Here is a 12,839-nt window from a genome sequence, read left to right as displayed (position 1 = left end):
GTATTTGCATGGGTACGTAATTTATGAGCCCTGCAATGATGATGGTGATACCTGCTGAACTAATTAAATTGCCTATAATCAAGAAAGAGACTTCCATATTTTGTTTATCAGTACGTTCCAAAACCTTCGAGAAATGATTCTGGGGCTACAAAAACTAACAAACGGACCTTTTGTTTGAAAATCGACCTAGCTTATCGCCTTGCCTGGGGTAATCAACTCCCCTAGTAGTCAACCACTTAACAATGGCGCCCAACGTTGGGCCTACCTTCACGAACGTACACACATTCATAATCTGCTTCAATGCACTTGCTGAAAGCGTGTGAAAATGTTGGAGTAGAAGAATACGCGGTATCAGCAAATTCTTAGTTACAGACAAAACAACTTAGACACCGTGCGTGTTATGTGTGTAGATATGTATGCATTCACTTTGGATAAATTACATAGCTTGGAATAATTGTCTAACTTTCAATTACATAAACATACAATTTAAAATGTATTAATACTATTTGATAGTTTGTCAACTTACCCTGCAATAGGAAGCAAAATACATACAATAGGAAGAGTATGCTAACGCCATATAAATACGTAAAGAAAGTTTCATAGTAGAGCACTGGCAGACGGTGGGTTGTCACATCGCTAATTACGTAGGCAATGCAAACAACTATCAAAATGATGGCATACACTAAACTGGTGATGATGAAAAGCGATGTCCTGTATAAAGAAAACAATGAGAGCAAAGAGCATGGAAATGAGAAAAGTAAAAAAAATATATTAGCAAAAAGTTATGATTGTAATTTGTTAAAATTCTATAAAACTAGAACTAACGTTTAACGCTCGTATTAATAAATTGTGCACAAACCCAAAATAATCAAATTTTTGTAAATTAATAAACATAATAATATAATATTTTTGCTTATGCAGATATGAACTGCATGCAATAGTGTGCAATTAACATAAATTCTAGGTTATAGTATGAATAAGTATTTGCTTTAGTCCCTTTAATTTTTATTGCTTATGTTCTTACTCCAACAGCATTTGAAGCAAAGACACAAATTTCTAACTATTATATATAAATTTAATATATTTTCATTACATTATGTGCGTATGTAGAAAGATCATAACCAGGGCAACCCAAAGTATGCAACGGCATACGTTTTATATGACTCGTAAACTTTAAACCAATCAAATATGCATACATTTCACAAAAAATAGTTATCTTAAGAGCTTCTAGAGTCTGAGGTTTTTATTCAAATAAGCCCCGTTAAAAAAAAAACATAAAAAGAAGTCTTGGTCGGTTAAAATGGTGATTTGGGCGGACAGTGCAAACAAATCAAAACAAGAGACTAATCCACACAGAAATGCTTGCTTTAGAATATTTCACGTTCAACCAGTTCATACAGACTTGTAGTCTGTATTTGTTTACTTTAAAAATATTAGACCCGAAGTGACATTTGGTGCCATTTGCAAAAGTAACAGCGATTTTCAATGGCGTGATTACTTTTTTCCACCCGATACTTTCGGAATACAAAAGCACCTTACGGCTTATTAGGAAATTAAATGCATATTTTTAAGCATAGATTTAGATTTTAAAGGCATTTTATAAGCGCCTAAAATCATAAATTTTTTGCATATTTTGGGTTGCCCTAATCATAACTTTGTGTGTATACTTTTTATTAGTGTCTAGACCTACACCCCAACAAATATTTATATGAACCCTTTTAATTTTAAAATGTAAATAGACTAATTCACTTAGGTCCGTCATAAAACTCAAAATTGTATGTCTTTAAATGGAGAAGAGATAGACAAAACAACAAGAATATCAAAATGATCAGAATGATGATCTGAGTGGATTGAGCTGTCTGTTTGAATGCAAACTAGTTCCGCAAGTTTTTAAATATCTTGATGAAACGGGTACATTTTGGTGTCCAATAAGACGTTTGTCGGAACAGATCAGATTAGGTCACAATGAAATATACACCACCATGCAACCGCCTTTCAGAATAGAGGCTTTTTTGACATATTTTTCTCAATTTATTCGATGGAAGCTTCATTAGATGCTTTCGCACACGACACAAATTATTTTCTGAAAACGTTGTTGAGATCGGTCGTATATACAGCATATATCCATATCGGATTGTCCAGATAAGAACCTTTTTGTAATTTCTAGGGCAGAAACAGCTAGAAGCTTCAAACTTCACCAAATTACAATATTTATATACAATATATATTGTTGTGGAAAAAATCGTACATACCGGCCGTATATGTGGCATATATCCCATGCAACATATTGTTCAGATAAGAATCTTTTCGTAATTTCTAGACCATTTTTGCAGCTAAGAGGTTTCAAAATTTCATCAAATACTTGTACGTTATATATATATTGTGACGAATATTATCAACTCTAAGGAATACTATCATCTCTAAGCCGATGCTAAGCAGTGACTTGTATGCACATCATTAAATCAATCATTGTGTCTGCCCATGTGTCCATACGAGCAGCATAGAAGAGACGCACAAATTCATGCATATATCTTATCTGAGATGCTCACAAAAGAAAGCAATATACACGTGCATATGAGAAGCTATAAACGTAGTTATAGCTGGTAATTTTATAGCTGATAACTAACTAGTAAATTGTAGAATAGAAAATCCTAGAAATATGCAACGAGGAAACCAGATAGTATAAAAGGCAGCAAGGAGGTAAGGCAGGAGAGGCAGTAGAGGAACGACAATCAGTTTAATTTAAGCAAGCTATTAGTTGCGAAATTTAAGTGTTATTTCCAAGTAGTCTAATAAAGACCATTTTGCATTGTTGAACAGTGGATTTATTTATTCAACAGTTTAGTGATTCGAACATTAGTATAAGGTTGCAAATAAGACGAATTTCCTTAAATTCGTTACAATATATATCATATATTCCACCTAGTTTCAAAAGGTGGATTGCAAGCAAGCTGTGTAGTCGCCAATCATCGGTCCAGTTTATAAATACAACATCCAAGCCATGGGAAATTTAACAAGAGGTAATACAGGATGGTGTTCTGTTCCCACTTTAGTTTAATTTTTATAAATCGAAGCTCCCTCCTGCTATTGTTTCTTGCGCCGAAGACTGCAATAGCTTATGTCCATGCCAAAGATGAGCAATCCTGTAAAATTAACAACCATCTTCCTAGTATTTCCAGTTTTTTCGTCCCTCCTACTTAAAGTTATGGCCGACCAGCTCTTCTATGCCGTGGACATGTCAAGTGCGCCGTGGTACGAACTGTTCGCCAACCAAAATTAATGTGTGTGACGTTCGATAATGACCTGCATTTTTGCGAGCATGCAACCGAAATTGCACTTATAGTTCAGAGCAGCAAGTAACAAAATCGCTAAGCACTTGGGGCAAAGACAAAGAAACGCTCCTGGTTACTGTTGCCGAGCCTTAAAGAAACATATTAGAGGAAACTGTTAAAACACCGCGCTCAAAACTGCTACGGGATGTTTTCTTATGTCGCCCGAACATCATTCACATAGTGAAGCAGGAATACTTCCCAAAAAGGAGAGAAGCTAATTGCTGAACAAAAAGATTTCTTTTAAATACTCAGAAACCTAGGCATCCTTATATACATATAGTTGAAAGGGCATGCTACCCTAGAGCATAAGAAGTCGACCCCGAAAGCATTATGAAATAATCCGTCACAATAGAATGCAGTCGTTTGAACCAATAGAGCGGCAAACCGCGTTCTCAATGTCAAATTACTGAAACTCGCAATTGATGAGAATAGCCTTCGCGGTGAGACGAGCGTCACTCTGGTACAACGTTGATCTGGATACTGTCAATGTCCCGCAAGTAATGCGTCTCCAATCATCTTTTCAATTGTAATGTGGAACCAATGCCTCTAACATGTTTTCTTTATTTCTTTTTTTGATATATTAATGTTGTATCCTGACACGAGTATCTGTTAACGAGCCAAAATTTATGTGTTCATATTCAATCTGGTAGCATGAAATGTTGTCACGCCCGCCAAAGTCAAACAGTTAAGTTGGCTGCCTATGTCAAAGAGTGAATTTAACTCGTATACTTATACCATGATCATAAGCAACTTTTTTGACATCGAAAAAGAAAAGCATTTTTCTTTTTTTAAATACTAAGAAAGCGGGAAACTTTCATAAAATTTCGTTTCACATTTTTCTTTTCTTTCATTATAAATAATATACGAGCACTTGTAAATATTTATGTTGCACTCAGATCTGCCAAGATTACATGCTTCTTGATTGATAATGAATAAAGTTTTCCATTCCTAATACAAAATTTGAATATGAGTTAGTTTTTGTGGCATGCAGTCAAGGTCTTTTTCAATGTAAACTTACAAACAAATTTCGTACACAAATACGAGTTCTATAAAACTTTTTCAAACATTTTTAGCAAGAGAAATAAAATTAGTTTTGCATTTTCTTTATGCATGAAGGATTTTTTTTGTCAGAAATATTTGCTTTGCTTGAATAGTTTCCGGTACAAAAAATCGTATTTTCTTTTCAAATGCACAAGCTTAAAAAAACTAAATCCTAAAAAACAAACTTACAGTCCCATTATGAAACAAAAAGACGATCGTATTGCCAGACCACCAGGGCGTATGAGCAACAATTTCAAATTAGTAACGTAAATAACACTGTACAACAGCAATTTTACAACAAAAGATGGTATTTTTCTGAAAGGTGACATCGCACAGATAAATTTTTCTGAACAACCTTATAGGCCAGATTGTCTAGTTTATAAGCTAAACGGGTCACGAAGTGTCTTTCGGATATGTGTGCGGAATCCTGAATTTTTTTAGCTTTGGTCCTTGTGAAATAAGTAACATTTTTTTCTCATACTAGGAAACTCCATAATTTCTCCTTCTACCATTGTTTCACAAATTTTTCCCGAAAGCACCAGGTAGTTGCAGCATGTTGATGGTTGCTAAGGATTTCACTTCTGAATTAAAAAAAGAAGCTATGGCAAGATGTTTCTTGTGACGCCTTAATTTTTGAAAGATAATAAAAATGAACACAAGCAATACTTCAGCAAAATGATCTCCATTTGAAAAATACCTTAGTTCCTCTGTTGGAGCAAAAAAATTAAGTTTTGTTGGACTGTGTAATTAATTCACTTCTAGCTGAGTTTATCGAACTAGTTCTTTAAGCAATGACTTCATTGAACTATTGTTCAAGCTAAAGTTCAATGTTTCAATTCGAAACGCAAACCATTTACTTTCCAAATGTCTGCTCAATACTATTCATAAGGGCATCAGGGCTCCAAAATGACATTATTGAGATTGTTATCTCGGGAAGAAATGAGTTGCAATACCATCTTATAGTACTTTCATACATTTTCGTGGGAAAAGTTCACTTTATTTATGGAAACAGCGAGTTTCAATAAAAAATCAAGTTATTTGTTTCAACAGCTCCACCACTCATTTATAAATTCTATCATTTGATCGGCATCAGCTGCTAGTGGCTTAAACCATCAGCATCTGGATCAGCCTTCCTATGACCCAGGCTTTTAAATTTCGCACGTTTATAATTCATGACTTATTAAACACGAGCTTTCCTTTTTCTTACAGTTTTTGTAATTTCCGCCAAGTAGTTAGCTTTATTTATATTTAATACTTTAACATGAGCTAAGAGTTCCCAGATTTTATTAGGAAGCACCTCGAATATTTTACTGTCAATATAACTCTTTTGTTTGGGGGTCGATACGTTCTAAAAGAAACTGGCTAAACTCCCAGAGCCCGTATTGTAATTATTACCCAAATTTCAATATCACCCATAGCGTTTTTTCCGTAGCTGAAACCGTACTGAGCAGTGCTTGCAACTGGAAACTCCATCTGACATTTACATCAACTCTTACTCGAATAGCTAGTAGGTATGATCCTCCCGCTTGTTAAGGAGTATGCCCCTAACGCATTTGCTGACCTTCTTCTTACCACCCTCAATTACAGAAACCGAAAAGCTTCGGATAATAACAATTTTAAATGATAATTGCGGGAACCTGTAGCTGTATTATCCGGACAGGTTTTAGAGAAAGTCCGTCTAGTAGATGTTCTCGTACTTGCAAGAAGCGACATCCGCGGCATCTACTACAGTAGTCACGAAAATTAAAGATTGAGTGTGCACCTGTCTAATTCCTGTTTCAATGCTTGAGATTAAGAGCCATTACCAGGTGATTAAGCTATGCATGCTTGTGAAGTAAGGAAATAATTTTTAGTCCTAGAGCGGGGGTTTCAGTTTCTGTATTGAGATATTACATCATGCGTACTTGTAGGTAGCGATACTGCGCTGTCATGAAGCTGTTCACGGAAAAACACAGCTTAATAATTTTACAATCGGCTCTCGCACCTATCTTCTGGAAGCAATATTCAGCTTAACCATGCCACCAAGATGCCTGGTTAGAAGAAATAAACATGAGGCCAAACAGCATGAGTGCATAGAGGTTCAAGTGCTGGCTCTACTGTAAATGCAACCACAGTGTTGGAGCCTTACCGACGCAGAAAGGTTGGTTATGTTATTAAGTTTATACTTAGCCGAAACACTAATCCTTTACGAAAAAGGATATGTTCGGACTATCTGCCGAGCGGCACAAACACCATTAAAATATATGTTTATATGTTCGGAACATGAGTTTGCTATGGCCTATCAATAAGTGAGACGGTCTTGCATTCCCAGTCAGCAAAAAAACACTTCGAATGATGTGAACCTGGTACTCGCCCAACTGCGTCGGGAAATATTTTCGAATTTTCTAGTCCCGTTTTACGACAGGCATGCCTACCGGGGAATATCATGTACTCCTTGAACCCCTTAATCATTCTGCCTAGTATCGAATATAAATTTCTTTCTATTGGGTGAAAGACAAATGGTTCCAAATAAACGAAAGGGGTCGGGTCTGCTGTATACTCTATCGATCCTGAAATAAATAGAATCCTACAGGCTGCCAGATTACTACACTGTCTTTCAGGCGGAAGTTATAGCCATGAAGAAAGTAGCAGAAATTCTGAAGGAAGCGTGCTTATGCTGCAGTCGCGTCATTGTATATATTGATAGTTATGCAACGATTAAGGCAATGATCTCACCCACCACTTCATCAACTTACTTACTTACTTAATTGGCGCTTAACTGTCTAAGCGGTTCTCAACAAGTTTTCTAAAATGCACAGAAGCATTGGAAATACTTCGCTCAGGCCGCACCATGCATATATACTGGGTTCCAGGTCATAAAGGGATAGAAGATAATGAAAAGGCCGATGAGTTGGCAAAGGAGAGTGAGGTATTCGCAGTTAACGTCCCAATCCGTTTGGGAGAGATCAAAAGGAGACAGGACTTGCATATGATCCATCAAGCAGGAAATACGTAGACAGAAGTGCGCGGCTGCAAAATTTCTTAAATCATTTGCAAATTCTACGGTATAAGACGTCCAAAGTAGCTCATACATATATCTTAAGAGAGAATATTTCAGGCTCACGATGAGCATGCTAACTGGACATTCGCTTCTGGCGTCACATGCTTATAAGTTAGATCTCGTCAGTAACAGGGGATATATGAAGTACGAGCTGTAGAAAGAAATGGCTGAGTACGTTCTGTTTTCATATCCAGCGCTCTCCAGGTCAAGGCTCCAGTTATTAGGGGCGGCAGAGCTGCCAGCTCTCGAGGCACCAATTAAGCTAGGTCCTAGAAAACTTCTTGTATTTTCCAACAGGACGGAGTTATCCTGCCATGTGATTGGATTATTTTGGTCGTCAAACAAATTCTGATAACACGATGGGCAAATTCAGTGACGTCTTTGTTTACCGGCCAGTTCAACATAACCTAACCTGGGCGAAACACACAACCCCGCTGAAGAAAAATTTCCGGTTTTAAGCCTGGTTAGTTCCTATCAACCAGGTTTTAATGAAACTGACTAAATTCAAAGTAGCTTTGTCTGAATTTCAATTTCCTGTAATGCTAATGTTCTTTGCAAAACCATTACACTGAGCTAGCAAACGAGACTTCAGAAAAGGCGGCTCTCTATCCTCCAATTTTCAAACAGTACGCTGAAGTAAATAATTCAAGCAGAAGAGCTACACCACTATTATAATATTGTATGATTCAGAGTTAAATTTAAAAGAATACAAGAGAAAACGGCTGTAATAGTTTGGAAGAATGTTTTTTTCTTGTATTTTTAACATAAGTAGAACTTGAGTCTCCGATTTAGCAATAAATACACTGTAATAAAGCAATATAAATATTTTTTTTTTTACCTAAAATATAGTCTCTTTCAAATATTTATGCTTAATAAATATTATAATGTTAGTTACCATAGCTCAATTGGTCCAGTTATTATATTAGTTTGATAAGTGCCATGTACGCTGATTCTTGCTGGTAGAAAACTTCGATTGGAATTTGGCTTTATTGAATAGCAAACCCTATAACAATAACAATTTTCCCAAAAAATAAATCAAATTAGGAAGGCCATTCTTCGTACTCAATTTACGGAAGTATGAATTGTGTTGTACACAAAGTCAAATTACGCTGGCAGGTTTTACAAAGCACAAATACTTGGAAGGAATGGGGGTAAAAGTACATTTGGATGGATTCAACTGGGGGAAATATTTTAATTATGCGATAAATAGCAATATGTATGTGAAAGCAAACTAATAAATATATATTTTTTGGTATAACCTCTGGGAATTATATGAAATATGGGGTCATAATTTGAAGCATATTTGAAAATATGTGATTGATTTAAAAATAAAAAACAAAAAATATAATTATACTAAACAGAAGTTAAAACAAACCTTAAATTTCTAAATATTTTCTTACTTTCTATTAAATGGGCAAAGGCATTCAGGAAGCTTTAAGAAACTAACCGACCAAGAAACTAACCGACCAGAGTCGGCTAGAGTTGAAAAAAAAATTGCCATTACTCAAATATATATAACATAATAAACATAAACCAAAGAGCTAAACATAGGCTAAAGGGCTTTCAAGATGCGCCGCCAAAAGCTCTTTTCCAGCAAAGTCTTTAGAGTTATAGTGAAGCGTATATTTTCGACGAAACATAAACTTACTCATAATTTGATTCGTTTTGTTTTGTTGGTTTTCCGACAGGGTGGATAATTGATGTATAGTGAAACGGCTTTCCGTCATTTATTTAAAAATTTGGTTTAAAGACAGACCAGTTTTGATGTTGCAACTGCATCAGTTTTTTCCTAATTAAGCTTGTTTTTCAAATAAACAGCTTATTTGATTCACATAAAATGATACCTTTTCAAATCGAATGAAATTTTTTTAGACCGAATGTAACCTTTTTCAAATTAAATGAAACTTTTTTTTATATTAAAATACATTTTTTCAAATCAAATTAAACTTTTTTCAAATCGAATGAAACTTTTTTCAAATCAAATGAAAGCTTTTCCAAATCAAATTCAAATTTTTCAGATCAAATGAAACTTTTTTCAAATCAAATGAAACTTTTTTCAAATCGAATTAAATGTTTTTCAAGTCAAATGAAACCTTTTTTAAATCAAACGAAACTTTTTCCAAATCGAATGATTTTTTTTCAAATCGAATGAAAGCTTTTTCAAATCAAATTTTTCATATCAAATGAAACTTTTTTCAAATCGAATGAACCTTTTTCAAGTCAAATGAAACTTTTTTCAAATCGAATGAAACTTTTTTTCAAACAAAACGGAATCTTTTTCAAACCAAATGAAACTTTTTCAAATCGATTTAAATTTTTTTCAAGTCAAATGAAACTTTTTTCTAATCGAAGGAAACTTTTTTCAAATCAAATGAAATCTTTTTCCAATCAAATGAAACTTTTTCAAACCGAATAAAATTTTTTTCAAGTCAAATGAAATCTTCTTTAAATAAAATGAAACTTTTTTCAAATCGAGTGAATTTTTTTTCAAATCTAATGAAACTTTTTTCAAATCGAATGAAACTTTTTTCAAATCGAATGAACCTTTTTCAAGTCAAATGAAACTTTTTTCAAATCGAATGAAACTTTTTTTCAAACAAAATGAAATCTTTTTCAAACCAAATGAAACTTTTTCAAATCGAATTAAATTGTTTTCAAGTCAAATGAAATTTTTTCAAATCGAAGGAAACTTTTTTCAAATCAAATGAAATCTTTTTCAAATCAAATGAAACTTTTTCAAACCGAATAAAATTTTTTTCAAGTCAAATGAAACCTTCTTTAAATCAAATGAAACTTTTTTCAAACCGAGTGAATTTTTTTTTAAATCTAAATAAACTTTTTTCAAATCAAATTAAATTTTTTTCAGTCAAATGAAACTTTTTCAAATCAAATGCAACTTTTATCAAATGGAATGAAACTTTTTTCAAATCGAATGAAACCTTTTTCAAATCAAATGAAATCTTTTTGAAATCAAATTCAAATTTTTCAGATCAAATGAACCTTTTTTCAAATCGAATGAAACTTTTTTTCAAATCAAATGAAATCTTTTTCAAATCAAATTCAAATTATTAAGATCAACCTAAATTTTTTCAAATCGAATGAAACTTTTTCAAATCAAATGAAACTTTTTTCAAATCGAATGAAACTTTTTTCAAATCAAATGAAATCTTTTTCAAATCAAACGAAACTTTTTCAAATCGACTTAAATTTTTTTTTAAGTGAAATGAAACTTTTTTCAAATCAAATTAAATCTTTTTCAAATCAAATGAAACTTTTTCAAATCGAATTAGATTTTTTTCAAGTCAAAAGAAACTTTTTTTAAATCAAATGAAACTTTTTTCAAATCGAGTGATTTTTTTTTTTTCAAATCTAATGAAACTTTTTTCAAATCAAATGAAACTTTTTCAAATCAAATGCAACTTTTTTCAAATGGAATGAAACTTTTTTAAAATCGAATGAAACTTTTTTCAAAACAAATGAAATCTTTTTGAAATAAAAAATGAAACTTTTTCAAATCAAATGAAATCTTTTTCAAATCAAATAAAACTTTTTCAAATCAAATGAAATTTATTTTCAAATCGAATGAAACTTTCTTCAAATCGAATGAAACTTTTTTTCGAATCGAATGAAATATTTTTCAAATCAAATGAAACTTTTTTCAAATCGAATTACTTTTCTTTTTTTCAAATCGAATGAAACCTTTTTCAAATCAAATCAATTTTTCAAATCAAATTAAGCTCTTTTTCAAATCAAGTTAAACCATTTTTGGCTTTGCTATACTAACATAATTGTCATTATATTATGTTTGTTTGATATTTTTTCTTTAAGGCGAAAAGTATTTACAATTTTAGAACCTGTCAAAGTACATATGATCCGTCGTTCAGTATAAGTTTAAGCTGCAATTAAGTTGTTATATTTTAGCGCAGATAAAATAAAAAGTTCACATGAGAAAACAGCCCTAAGTTTTTACAGGATGAATATTCGATGTCTTGAACAATATTTTGACTATACCAAAAGAAAATTGTTTATATTTAGCCCAACCCAATACATTTAAATATCGACTGATGATTGGAATATTAACCTATCTCGTCTGCCAGTTCGAATATATCGCCCCATTTAAGAATATTTTTCAAAAATTTTATTGCAGAACGCCATATTCAAGAAATATTTATCACCAGCGTCCTATCTCACGTCGAATGTATTGAACTTATGCTCAAAAGGGTGTCTGAACATAGTTTTAGGTAGAGCGTTTTTCAAACAAAACCTAAAATAGGAGAAAAACCCTTGCAGTGAGGAACTGAAATGATTTTTGTGCCTTGTTTTGAGATAGCCAAATCTCCTAGATGTTAAAGCGAATGGGTTTTTGTCTTTATGTGTATGTTTAACGCGAATGGATATATGGATATGTATACGTATGCTTATGTAGAGCGAACATAAAACTGGAATCGAATATACACACTAGGGTGGTTACAAGGTATATTGTGAATTTTAATTTTTGTTCTATCTTTCGCGCACCCTCCTAAAATATGCCAATAAATCAGAAAATGGTTATTGCAAAGTTTCAGGCCAAGGCCAATCTGATAATGTTAGCACGTGCCTCATTGAAGTCAAAGTTAGGAAACACAGCGATTTTTCAGAAAAAATTTTAGTATTTCGTCAGTAAAAGCGAAACCGTTTACGCTAGGAACTTCACTCGTATATCATCCGATAGGTAATTTTATTTGTATTAATCTCAATGCGGCCACCCTGATCGGATAAATGCCAAATACTGCTGAAAGTAACCGTTTTATAAAAATATTATTCAGATCAAAATTAATACAAATAAAATTACCTATCGAATGATATACGAGTGAAGTTCCTGGCGTAAATGGTTTCGCTTTTACTGACGAAACACTAAATTTTTTTCTGAAAAATCGCTGTTTTTCCTAACTTTGACCTCAATGAGGCACGTGTTAACATTGTCGGATTGGCCTGAAACTTTGCAATAATCATTTTCTGATCTATTGGCATATTTTAGGAGGGTGCCCCGCAAGATAGAACAAAAATAAAAATTCACCATATACCTTGTAATCACCCTAATACACACATATGTACTTATGTTCATCGTTGAACTGATATCCGACAGGAGTTTCATATTTTTGAGCTCCTCCCTTGCAATTACAGCTTAAGTGCTCTGCTGCGTAGAAAATGGAAAACAACTTGACTATTTAAATGGTAAAAGCAACAAATATCACATTTATACCGCTGGTTATATACAAATTCATATAAGACTGGACCAAACGAACAAAAATTTGCCGAATACCGAAAACGAACTGGGTTATTTGGTATCTGATTTTTATAAATATTTCGTTCGTTTTGGTCTTTAGCAGCTTTACAATTTAACAGTTTAATTTTATCTTTTAATATCCCTTTGAGCTCTAAAATGT

General features: G+C 33.2%; 1 protein-coding gene across 18 annotated transcripts in view; it reads right to left on the bottom strand.

Annotated features, from left to right (window-relative positions):
• The window catches only part of OtopLa (Otopetrin-like a), a 239,965-nt gene that overhangs the window by 28,956 nt on the left and 198,170 nt on the right, over window positions 1-12,839 (bottom strand). For 13 of the 18 annotated variants that reach the window (XM_067784675.1, XM_067784679.1, XM_067784672.1 and 10 more), the window contains 2 exons: window positions 8,309-8,416; window positions 527-711 (listed from right to left, as the gene is read on the bottom strand). In XM_067784675.1, the coding sequence (XP_067640776.1) occupies window positions 527-711; window positions 8,309-8,416 (293 nt within the window). The remainder of the gene's footprint in view (window positions 1-526; window positions 712-8,308; window positions 8,417-12,839) is intronic. The other 5 variants (XM_067784668.1, XM_067784669.1, XM_067784680.1 and 2 more) reach the window with 1 other exon arrangement.

Source organism: Eurosta solidaginis, chromosome 4 (assembly GCF_040869045.1).
Source record: "Eurosta solidaginis isolate ZX-2024a chromosome 4, ASM4086904v1, whole genome shotgun sequence".
Taxonomy (NCBI): domain Eukaryota; kingdom Metazoa; phylum Arthropoda; class Insecta; order Diptera; family Tephritidae; genus Eurosta; species Eurosta solidaginis.
This window is presented reverse-complemented; position numbering and strand designations above follow the sequence as displayed.